Source organism: Corythoichthys intestinalis, chromosome 3 (genome assembly GCF_030265065.1).
Source record: "Corythoichthys intestinalis isolate RoL2023-P3 chromosome 3, ASM3026506v1, whole genome shotgun sequence".
Lineage (NCBI taxonomy): Eukaryota > Metazoa > Chordata > Actinopteri > Syngnathiformes > Syngnathidae > Corythoichthys > Corythoichthys intestinalis.
This window is the reverse complement of record NC_080397.1, coordinates 67,183,603-67,195,947: the sequence shown is the minus strand read 5'-3', so window position 1 is coordinate 67,195,947 and position 12,345 is coordinate 67,183,603. Positions and strand designations below refer to the sequence as shown.

Genomic DNA, 12,345 nt, shown 5'->3' with positions numbered 1-12,345 from the left:
CATTGTCATTCATAGAATCGACATACATGGCCGTCAATGGCATCAATGCAATGTAAATGCCTTTGGAAATAAATGGGAAATTTGGACATCTATGGCCGTCAACGGCATCGACTTCCATATGCGTCAATGGAATCGGGGACATTTGGGGGACATGTCCTGCTGATATCTGGTCATTTCCTGTTGATTTGGGGATATTGTTTTGTGCCATTGAAAATGAATGGGAAATTTGGACATCCATGGCAGTCCATGGCATCGACTTACATAGGCATCAATGGAATCCGAGTACATTGGCAACAATACATGGCCGACAATGGCGTCAATGCAATGCAAATGCAATTGGAAATGAATGGGAAATTTGGACGTCCATGGCCATCAAAGGCATTAAGTTCCATATGCGTCAGTGGAATCGGGGACATTTGGGAGACATGTCCTGTTTGCATCTGGTCATTTCCTGTTGATTTGGGGATATTGTTTTTTGCCATTTGAAATTAATGGGGAAATTTGGACGTCCATGGCCGTCAATGGCATTAAGTTCCATATGCGTCAATGGAATCGGGGACATTTGGGGGACACATCCTGTTGATATCTGGTTATTACCTGTTGATTTGGGGATATAGTTTTTTATGCCATTGAAAATGAATGGGAAATTTGGACGTCCATGGCCGTCAATGGCATCGACTTGCATATGCATCAATGAAATCCAAGTACATTGGCATCAATAGAATCACCATACATGGCCGTTAATGGCATTAACCAAAGTAAATGTCATTGGAAATGTATGGGAAATTTTGACGTCCATGGCCGTCAATGGCATTGAAATTTGGTCAAAATTTGTAGGACTAGATACATTTAGAAATTTTTATTTTTATTTTTTTTTTAAATTCCAATCCTCACCTGATCTACCTCATAGAAAGCACTATAAACACTTCTCTTTTTCATATGTGCAATATCTTGGTGCAATATAAATATTGACGTATGCTTGCACTTATGTAACCCTACTGGTTGTGCCGTTTGCATCTGTATTTATTTATTTTATTAGCACTGTTTATTTTAGTTACATTTTTCAGTTATTTTTGTATGTCTTTTAACTCATTGCTATAAATCTCACTGTGGTGTTTTTTTGTGCACAATGACAATAAAGGAAATTCTGAACATGAAATTTCAAGCGGCACATACATCAATCATTGTTTAACTTGTTAAACAGTTGCAATGGCAACTCATTGTGTGTAAATGAGCAGTTTGAACGGATTTGAGTGGACTCACTCAATGAAGCATTTAATAAAGACAAGCATTTTTCTACTTTATTCTTGTTTTAAAATAATTCGGTGGGACAGTAACATGTTTAAAACATCATAGTTGTTACTTTTGAAGTGCTTAAAAACATTAAGTAAAATAGATACTGTATATACATAAAATGTATTTATTTATTTATATATGGCGGAAAAAACTCAGGTGAAGTTCTGCTCTGAGAACCCCAATTTGGCCAGATTTCAAACATTGTGTGAAACATCATTGGAAAGCTTAAAATCTCAATTTTTGGGGGGAAGAAAAATTCTGAACAGGAGGGCATTTAAAAAAAAATTGAAACATCAAAACACTAACTGGAGGTTAGAGCACACGTAAGCATAATTAAAGACGCCATGATTTTCTTTTCAGATGTTCTTTTCATCGTCGATCGATCGGGTCCGATCACGTCATTTTCAAAGTATTGTAATCGGCAAAAAAATATCGGCCATGCCTTTTTTTAATATATATATTTTTTTTAATTAAATCGTTTTCTAATTTTATTTAACGTTACAAACATAATATGTTACACTCATCCAGAGTCTTTATTTTAGGCTTAAGGTAGGGTTATCAAATATATCCCGATGATGGCGGTAATTAATTTTTTTAAAAATGTATCACGTTAAAATATTTAACGCAATTAATGCATACGCTGCATGAACCACCCACGCATTGTCGCGCTCAATCTGTAATGGCGCCGTTTTATCTGTATAGAGAGATAAAAGGCATTGTAAAATGAGTAGAGTGAATTTTGGCAGCCTTTGGAGCCTTTTTTTAATCGGCTAAAGCCTTACAATCTCTCTCCCTACGATTAGAAATATCATGGGAAGCAATGTGGGGAAGCAAGAAATGATCTTTTTCCTAACACCTTATATTATTTCCCAACGCAGAGAAGATATATCAATTGGGAGCACTACGCACAGTCATGGTTCCACTTCCCATCATGCATTTGGGTATGGCTACAGTATCATTTACTGAAAGCTCAACAAATACACTAGAAGGCAATATTTAGTCACAATATACAAAGTCACAAGTCTTTCTATCCGTGGATCCTTCTCACAGAAAGAATGTTAGTAATGTAAATGCCACCTTCAGGATTTATTGTCATAATAAACACATACAGTACTTATGTACTGTATGTTGAATGTATATATTTGTCCGAGTTTTATTCATTTTTTTCTTAATGCATTGCCAAAATGTATATGATCGGGAAAAATTATCGGGAATGATTGGAATTGAATCGGGAGCAAAAAAAAGCAATCGGATCGGGAAATATCGGGATCGGCAGATACTCAAACTAAAACGATCGCGATCGGATCAGGAGCAAAAAAACATGATCGGAACAACCCTATTATTTACAGATGCTATTTTTTTTATTATGATGTAATTTGTTTAAAAGTTTAAAATCTGCGAGTGACTAATTTTTCAAAGTCTTTTTTTTTTTTTTTTTTTTTTTTTTTAAACAAAATGTTAGACGTCAATTAATGATTCCAAGCTAAAAATGACAGACATTTTGATCAATAAATATTCTTACTTACCTTCTTTTTATGGCTGGGTTGAAACAAAAGCGGTTGCGCAACGTCTGTAAACGGGGGGTTCCAGGGTAAAACAGACAACTAAAAATAGTTCGGGGGCTTAATGCGCCATGAATCTGCTATGGCAGCATATAGACATATTGTTCTATCAAACACAACAGTTGTTTTGGCTTAAAATACAGCAGTTTATTTTAAAGAGGGGCGCAAGACCAGAAACTGCTTTTTCAGTATTGTCTGTGTTTTCCGCCCTATATAAATAAATTTGCCTTGCCTATTATTTATTTATTTTATTTATTCATTTTGTGCAGGCAGAGAAGCAGCCAACCCGGGGTCCTTATTTCTCCTCCGCGCATGTCAAATTACACGTGCCGTAGGTTTGGTGTGTCCTCGTGTTCATCATCCTCGGAAACACATATACAGCCAATACATCATCGTAAACTTTGGGTATCACAGATTGTAAATGGGAGGCTTACAAAAGAAAAAGGTAAATCTCGTTAATGCCTTGTCGTCAAACTGATAATGTGGGCTACGTGTGCACGAGCAGCTAGCTAGCTAGCTAGCATTACAGCTAACACCGTAGTTTGTTTTTATTCGCTGGTGGTTAAAATGATGTGGTCTAACTGTGATATTTCAAATTGTATAGTAGGCATGTAACGCGTAATGGAGTGTTTGGGTTTGTTTTACAGTTTGAGAGTGGCTCTGCCACAAACTATATCACCAGAAACAAAGCTCGCAAGAAGTTGCAGCTAAGCCTCCCAGATTTCAGGTAAATTTATATATTTGTATTTCATTCTCGGTAGCGGTAACGTCAAACATCGGCCCTCCACTACAACTTCTCTTGTTTTTTCAGGCGACTCTGCATTCTGAAAGGCATTTACCCTCACGAACCAAAGCACAAGAAGAAAGTGAACAAGGGGTCCACTGCTCCTAGAACCTTTTACCTTCTCAAAGACATTCGCTTCCTTCTGCATGAGCCAATCGTTGGGAAATTCAGAGAGTATAAGGTACTGATCATTATTAGAGACATTTTAAAAGAGCTTTAAATTGTAGACAAGTCATACGTTCCATTCCCGTCTTTGACTGTACTTTCTTTCTTTGTAAAGATATTTGTCCGCAAACTTAAAAAAGCTTATGGAAAAACAGAATATTCTGCTGTGCAAAGACTCAAAGAGAACAAGCCAACATATAAATTGGACCACATTGTCAAAGAGAGGTAAGAAGCGGGACTTTAGCAGTGTTGTTTTCGTCAACGATGACGATTACGAAAATATTTCATCAACAATTTTTTCATGATGATGACTTGACGATGATGACCTATAGAGGTGTGCATCTGTACTGCCCTCACGATTCGATTATGATTCGGAGGGCCACGATTCGATTCGTTTCAGAGGGTCACGATTCGATTTGGTTTGAGTCGGCAATGCATCGCAATGCCTTAAAGCCTGGGATACATTAAAATTCTAAAGCAACTCATATTTTTCGTGAATCATGAGGCAACACAAGCGGTCAGACATTAAACAACTTTTTAATGGCTCTTGTGTCACTCCTGGTTGAAGTCAAATGAAAATACTTTCAGACATATATATTTAAAAAAAACGGATCACAGCATTTAATTGGTGCTTTGAATGAGACCAGGGCTTTCTTTTTTTTCTTAAACACATTAGCAGCTTTTCACACAGTGCAACATCTGAACTCCTGTGCAAAATCAGTAATAAGTCACTGTATTTTAGTCACAACGACCCATCAATAAAAATATTCAAGCAAATATTAAATAAACAAAAACAACAAAGAAAATATTGTAGTGCAGCAGCATTTTTATCGCAGTATCAATCCAGGGATCAGTTCAGTCGCAAACAAAACATCAACTAAATTGCAATGTAGAACAAAAGTAAAATGTACGCCTAGCCCACTATATATGTGCAATCAACTTAGAAATGCAATCAGTAACTACCACATAACAATAAAAAAAAAAAAGAATTAAAATGAAGCACAGCAGCGTTTTAGCAGCCATAACAATCTGTTTCAACATTAGGAAATATCAGTATTTTGCAATCGAGACAGCAGAGAGATAGTAGAGGTTAGATCGGGCCTAAAAAATCCAGCCCGACCCGGCCCGCTGGTATTGAAGTCCGACCCGGCTTGGAGTGACGCGAAAAAACAACGCAGCAGCAGCAAATTATTTTCATCGAGTTGGCAGAAAAAAACGGAAGTTTTCTTAATGCTTAAATAGTCTACATAGTTTTATGATCATTATAAAAGCATTTACACAACAAAATAACGCTGGGAAAGTTTTTTAAAAAAAACATGCGATTTTGCAGACACACAGAAGATTCAAAAGGATCACATTTATGTTGCCTTTGTGTACATAAATAAGTGTCTTTCGTAACGAATCGCAAGCGCCACAGCGGAGGAGAAGAAGAAAAAGCGGGCGGCGCCACTGCTTCATGTGCGTGCACAAGCAAATGCACAATACAGAGAGCCTGCACTCTGTTTTATCCTTTTTATGTTTTGTACATTAGTTCCAAAATTGTTCAAAAATCCTCTCAGGCTAAACCAAACCACTATTTCAGTATCAAGTTAACATTTAACAGTAAACAAATATACGAAAATAACAGTAAATAAAAAAACTCCAGTCCCCATTCTGTATCAGCAGCTTTAAACTACATTCAATTTAATGTTGTGAATCAACTGTTGTTAAAATTGCTCCCGTTATTCCATAATTTCCCTTCTGTTTACTTTTGTCAAAGTTTTAAAACTATTTCATCATTTAAAGATGGATTCAAGACAAGATTCTGCCGATTTAGGAGTATTTTAGATAAAAAGGTAATTAGGTTCGCTACCACAGGGCCTTCTAGAGAGGTCTACTGCTTTAAGATGGCGGCTTTTTACTTACGCCAGAAAGTCTTGTCATTTCGCATCTCTGTTCAATAATACAAGTTCTAACACCAATGTCGTCTGTCATTTTGCATCTAGTTCTACATTTATATGATATCTACTCTAGCTGTATGTTTGTAGCAACTAGCAACTGGGCGTTGTTTGTAGCGGCTGTCAGCCGAAGTCAGGTATGATTTTTTTTTTTTATCTAGCGGCATGAGTTGAACATGATATTTGCTCTCGGTCCGTTCCTCATTGCGTCCCAAAGACCACGCTGGCTGCGTTTTACTTCCGCTTTACCTGGTATAATTCAATAATCGGAATTTGTATATTTGTGAATCGTTCTCGAATCTTCCACGGCCGAATCGCGAATAACCTAAGAATCGGAAATTTCGCACACCTATAGTAAACAGGGTGCCTTCGGCGGAGCTGCCGCATTGAAGACGTGCTGTAGTGGCATCCAAGGGCTGTTTTAGAGTGAATACATGAAAGTGTTGGCCTTGGTGTCCAGTTTGAAATGCTCCCACAATTTTGACATTTTCAGGGTTTTTTTTGGTGACTTTCTCTTCGCTTTTGTTGGCTTCATCATTACCTCTATTCATGCATGGTTGAAGTCAAATATATCCGCCGTATCCGTCATTTTTCTGTACGCAAAGTAGTCAGGGCAAAAACGTCATGCTTAGAGCTGGCAAAATTCAACGATTCCTCAAGGCGGACAACATTCTTCGTTTCACCTCGAAAATAATTTACTGTTTTCCTGCTGAGTGTGTATTATCATTAGAGCTGAAACGAGTACTCGAGCAACTCGAGTAACTCGAGTTTAAAAACTGATCCGAGTAATTTTATTCACCTCGAGTAATCGTTTATTTTGACAGCTCTAAGCATCATGTTTTGCTCGGACTACTTTTAATGCGGGACAACGCGCTGTCACGTGCGGAGAGGAAGAAGGGGAAGAAAAAAAAAAACTTACTGCAGCCGACAGCCGCCACAAACGACGCCGACGTTGCTAAATACTAGCCCGCACGATGCTACGTTGGTACAGGTAGCGTCTCATGCGTCTCATAGAGATCACATGTATGTTGAACTAGATGCTAAATGACAGACTCGGCCGCGTCTGGGCAGCTTTAGTAAACAGCCGCCATCTTAAAGCAGTACAGCGCTAAGCGCTAATAAAGAGCGCTAAGCGCTAATAAATAAGATTAACGTTACTGTTCTGAAGTAACGTTAGCCCTGCGGAGGGCTAGGTTTCTATTAATTATGACCACTGTCGATGCTTGGCTAACGTGTCTTACATACAGGCTTTAACATAACATAGCATTGTGGAGTGATGAGGGTGTAAAATAAAAACTTAATCATGCTAACTATCAATTTTAGCTCAGTAGTCATTGCTGGATAAAACACCAAGTAGCACTGGTGCTAATGTGCTCCAATACAGCCTGTATCATACATTTATTTTGAACACTGCAAAAACTCAAAATCCTATCAGGACTTGCAGTTTAGACTAACTTAAAACTTAACTAGAACTTAAAAATGGCTTGACACAAAGAGAAATTCAATTGAAAGACGTGGGAAAAAATCCAAACTTTTAAGTGATGTGTGTTATCAAGCGTAACGGCATTTTTAGGTAAGATATATATATATATTTTTTGTAATAAGATCTAAAGTTTTTTGAGTGAAAGCAGTGAATTAGTCTTTTTTATTTTTATTTTTATTTTTTAATTCTAGTTACATCTGAGATGCAATTGTTGGCTGTTTTCAACAATATACATCGAAAATAAAGACATTGATTGACTGAAAATGGTTCAAAATTAGATGAAATGTCTTGTTTTCTCATGTATATTTATAATTGCTCTTCACCTAAAAATATATTTGTTTTATCCGATTACTCGATTAATCGATAGAATTTTCAGTCGATTACTCGATTACTAAAATATTCGATAGCTGCAGCCCTAATTATCATAGAGATGGTGATGTACTTGTAGACTCTACAATTATGTATTCGTCTGTCAATGTTTATTCGGAATTTGTTGGAAACCTTTTTTTTTCAATTTTTTTATTCACGGACTAAAACTTTCGAAGTTTATAGACGAAAAGATTTTGAGTAATTGCCAACTAAAACTAGACTAAATTTGTCAGGGGTATCATTGACTAAAACCATACAAAGACACATTTTCAAATGACTAAAATATGACTATTTTCGTCCAAAAGACCAAGACAAAAATTAAAAGGGTTGCCAAAAACAACACTGCACTTTAGCTTACTAATGTTATGAATGTGAAACCAAAATAAAACTAATTATATCCAACATTTTTTTCCTCACTATTATCTCATAGGTATCCTACGTTCATTGATGCTCTCCGGGATATTGAAGATGCACTCTGTATGTGCTTCCTCTTCTCCACATTTGCTCGAACAGGAAAATGTCACGTGCAAACCATACAGCTTTGTCGTCGCCTTACTGTGGAGTGGATGAACTTCATAATAACCTCTCGTGCCCTTAGAAAGGTCTCGGCTTTAGTTAAAATTTTAGAAAGGTATATTTTTGTCTAAAAGATAAAATTGTTAATGTATTTGTTCTGTTTGATGCAGGTTTTCATCTCTATCAAGGGAATATATTACCAGGCCGAGGTGATGGGGCAGTTAATTACATGGCTAGTGCCATATCAATTCTCCCATGACGTAAGTGCACGTTAATGTGAGGTAGCATATTACTGGTGTCAGATGCAAACCTTACATCTCCAAAACCATCACATTTCAAGCAACTAAGAAAAAAAGTCTTTGTTAACCAGTTAAAAGTGCATTTTTAAATATTTAAAGGCCTTTTAAACCTTGGACTCTTGTATCACCATTGATGATGAGATATCCATTCATGTGGCTCCGTTCATTCTTCTGCTGTGAATTCAAATGAGTCACCAGTAGTCCTCCAATCCATTTGAACTGGGAAGCTGGTACGAACATTTGTTCATTCACCGCTTGCCCTCACATTTCAAAGGTATTGGATGTCTATCACTGTCAATGGCAGCAAGTGAGTAAAGATTACTATGTTTTTTTTGTTTTTTTTTTAATACAGTGGTCCCTCTACATACGAAGTTAATTCGTTCCAGGACCTTGTTTGTACAGTGGGGCAAATAAGTATTTAGTCAACCACTAATTGTGCAAGTTCTCCCACTTGAAAATATTAAAGAGGCCTGTAATTGTCAACATAGGTGTTTTTGCCCGAAAGTTTTCGGCGCGGCGTTTTCGGTCACATCTTGTTTGTATATATTCAATTTTTACAGATTAAGGCACTGTTTGATTCATTTTGCCGTAAACACTTAGATCTCATTTGTTCTGCTCTTTTAGCACCCTACCGACGTTGACTACAGAGTCATGGCAACTTTCACAGAGTTCTACACAACTCTCATGGGCTTCATCAACTTCCGTCTCTACCATTCCCTCAATCTGGTTTACCCACCAAAGGTATAATGAAATTTCAGGCTCAATAATGCATCATATTTTTTTTTATGTCTCTAGAGTTGGTACTGGTAAAATGTAGCATTAATACAAATCCAACAACAATGTTGTATTGTTTTAAATAAAGAATACAAAATCCCACTTTTTATTCTTTTTTTAAAATTAGATTGACAGTAAAGCAGAGCAGGAGCTAAAGGACAAAAATGAGGAGGACTATGCTTTGGATTCAGAAAGCTATTTGGAGGTAAAAATCATTATTAACTTTATCAACTCCACCTTTGAATATGTGCCTCTAAATGACATTTGATCATGGGTGCTCCTCTATACAGAAACTCTCTGCCTTGAGTGCAAGTTTGGCCCGGGTCGTTTCTTCTACAGAGGAAGAAGAAGCTCAATTGGACCACTTTCCTGTTGACGAGGTAAAAAAAAAAAAAAACTCAAAACATGAGACTGCTAATTAGGGCTGCGGCTATAAATTATTTTAGTAGCAGATTAATCTATCAACTAGTTAGTTCGAAATACCGAGTAATCGGATTAGGAACATCTAATGCGTTGCAGAATAAAGTGTAGGAGATGTAAAACAAAGGCTTGGTAAGATTGCACTTTCAAAAGAGCGTTAAATGCAAACACAAAATAAAATTCCCAAGTGTTTCTTCAAACTATGCAGAATTGCACATCATTAAAAAAATAATAATACATGAGCTCAACCTCAAACGTTATTGAAAAAATAAATGAGGGTCTAAGTACAACAAAATAATTGGATAACTTGCATAGCAAAAGTCTGCTAGGTTAAATGCTATAAAATGCTAACTTTTAACAATACTCTTAAAGCAGTAATGTGAAGTAATTTCTTCACATGCCCAGTAGGGTCACAAGTGAAGTAATTAAACATTGTCCAACAAATAAAGCATGAAAAAATAATTTATATGTTGTATATTTGACAAAATAATCGCGTTTCCGAAGTTCGAGCCTGAAAGGGGACGAACCCGGAAGTGATACGTCACACCGGGAACAGCATTGGCAGCTCCATACATACGGCCGCCATACAAAACCCTTCAAACAATGATTCAAACAGCGATATAAGCGATAGATTGAGCGCAAGGGAGGAGATCCATGTTTTTGAAGAGTTGGAGGAAGAAGAGGAGCTTGGAATTTTATGTTGGACCTAACATGTATTAGCCAGACGCTAATCAGGATGCAAACAATGTGCCTAGACTACCTGACATGGAATGGATACAAGACCCATCGAGATTACAACATTGGTAAGATATAGGCTGTTATTATTTTCATGATTTGGGGATGCAGGCATTTGCACATAATTTTATGTTTTTGTCTATCTGATGACATTGTTAAAAAAAATAATAATCAGACTTCATGTTAATTTTGGCAGATCCGGCAGCTCTCGTGCATATAAACTAATAACATAAAAACGTTGGGGTGAAAGAAGGAGATGAGTCGTCGATGGCTTTCTCCACTTTATTGTGGCAACAATAAGAAAACAAAATAATAGTGGACTGCCGCCACATTCGACCGCGAAGTTTTGCTTCTGGCCGATCTCCTCGCCTCCTACTCCAGCGTCTCTTAAACGGATCGTGCATAGTGTCTTGTTATGAGCTTTTTGTTTACAAATGTATCGAACACACGACGTGCTGACAACCTTGTCTCTTTACTAGCACATGGAGCAGTTCTTATGGAAAAGTTAGAACACAGCTCGGCACAGCTCTCGGCAGGATGTGGCGTCTAATGGCGTGAGGAAATGTAGTTTTTTCACACAAGCGAACAGATTACAAAGCACCACTTCAGTGTTGTCCCGAGACTACATTTCCCATGATTCACTGCGTGACCTGCGCGCTCGCTGATTCGATGCGAGATTGACTCAATGCCTACACGCTAAATTGTCACCTGTCAGCGGCTCTCGAACTAGAAACAACAAACTAGAAGGCTATCAAGCGGGTGGGGTTCAAGTGTAGATTCCTTTTGTTTGTTGTTTTGGCCTGGGCTTACCCTGAAGCCGCGCTTCATCCACATTTTGTACATATTCATTGCGAGTTTGATTGTTGTGTAAATAAATTTGTGCCACTTGTGAAATTGTGTGGCTCGTTTTATGTTACGCCCTTCGCGAGCCGTCCTTGGGACGTAACACTAGCGAACACAACAACAACTATGTCACGACTATTGCCACGAGTTGGCTTTTGGCTAACGTCGCTAGCTTCTACTGTACATTCCACAACAGTTGGCAGCTCTGCTTTGACAAAGTCATCAGTCATCTGTCCAAAAATCACACTTTTTGGCAAATACTTGATCATAAGCAGACCGGTTAAGGAAGCAGGCATCTTCGAAGTGTTTGCAGCAGAGAAGACTACTCCATGATGACGTGGAATTCATTCGCTTCGTGAGAACGAAAGATGTCCATTTACGTGCCTTGCTATCCTTTGGCCACTCATACAACTTTTCGTTTGAGTGAGAACAAAACATCGCCACACACCGCCGTGGCATCTTACCGAGAAGCAATGCAACAAACAATACTGTTCTATGGCGGACTTCCCTCGCAATTCCCGGTGTGACGTAATTTCCGAAGAAAAGCATTTTTGTTGTCAGAGGCGTTGCTATGGGTTAAACAAACAATCTGGAAGGGTTGTGTTTAAAAAAAAGAAAAAGAAAATATGCTTATAATTGTTTAGCCATTGATATTATTCAAAAACATGATTGGCCAACCTTAGTTCACATTTCCCCTTTAACAAATGGTTCAAACACATGTTCACACAAAAAGGGCTAAATATACCTATAAAATGTGAATGCATAAGAAACATACAGTGGTACCTCTATATACGAAGTTAATTTGTTCCAGGACATTGTTTGTGAGTCGAAATGGTCGTATGTCGAGCAGGATTTTGCCATAAGAATAAATCATAATTCCATTAATTGGTTCCACAGCCCGAAAACCTACACCAGGGTTCACTCAATCAGCACCTCGGTGCCACTTTTCCTGTCGTGTTTTCCACGTCTCTCTCCCCTAAAACACCTGAATCAAATGATTGTGTCATCAGCAACTTCTTCAGAAGCCTGATAATGATCCTGACAGTGGTGCCTCCAGAAATTTTTCATAGGGGTGGCCAGATGAGGCCACTTAAAGAGCAAATGTGAAGTAAGGTTGGCCAACCATGTTTTTGAATAATATCAATGGCTATCAATTTTTTTA

The 12,345-nt window shown here is 37.7% G+C and overlaps 1 protein-coding gene across 1 annotated transcript in view; it reads left to right on the top strand.

The window, feature by feature from the left end:
• Positions 1-3,135: 3,135 nt before the first annotated feature.
• LOC130913733 (pescadillo homolog) overlaps positions 3,136-12,345 on the top strand; it is a 29,525-nt gene continuing 20,315 nt past the window's right edge. Inside the window, exons 1-9 of the mRNA XM_057832551.1 lie at positions 3,136-3,303; positions 3,506-3,585; positions 3,670-3,823; positions 3,923-4,032; positions 8,027-8,198; positions 8,283-8,372; positions 9,036-9,152; positions 9,313-9,390; positions 9,476-9,565. Coding sequence (XP_057688534.1) covers positions 3,280-3,303; positions 3,506-3,585; positions 3,670-3,823; positions 3,923-4,032; positions 8,027-8,198; positions 8,283-8,372; positions 9,036-9,152; positions 9,313-9,390; positions 9,476-9,565 — 915 coding nt within the window. The 5' untranslated portion in view covers positions 3,136-3,279. The remainder of the gene's footprint in view (positions 3,304-3,505; positions 3,586-3,669; positions 3,824-3,922; positions 4,033-8,026; positions 8,199-8,282; positions 8,373-9,035; positions 9,153-9,312; positions 9,391-9,475; positions 9,566-12,345) is intronic.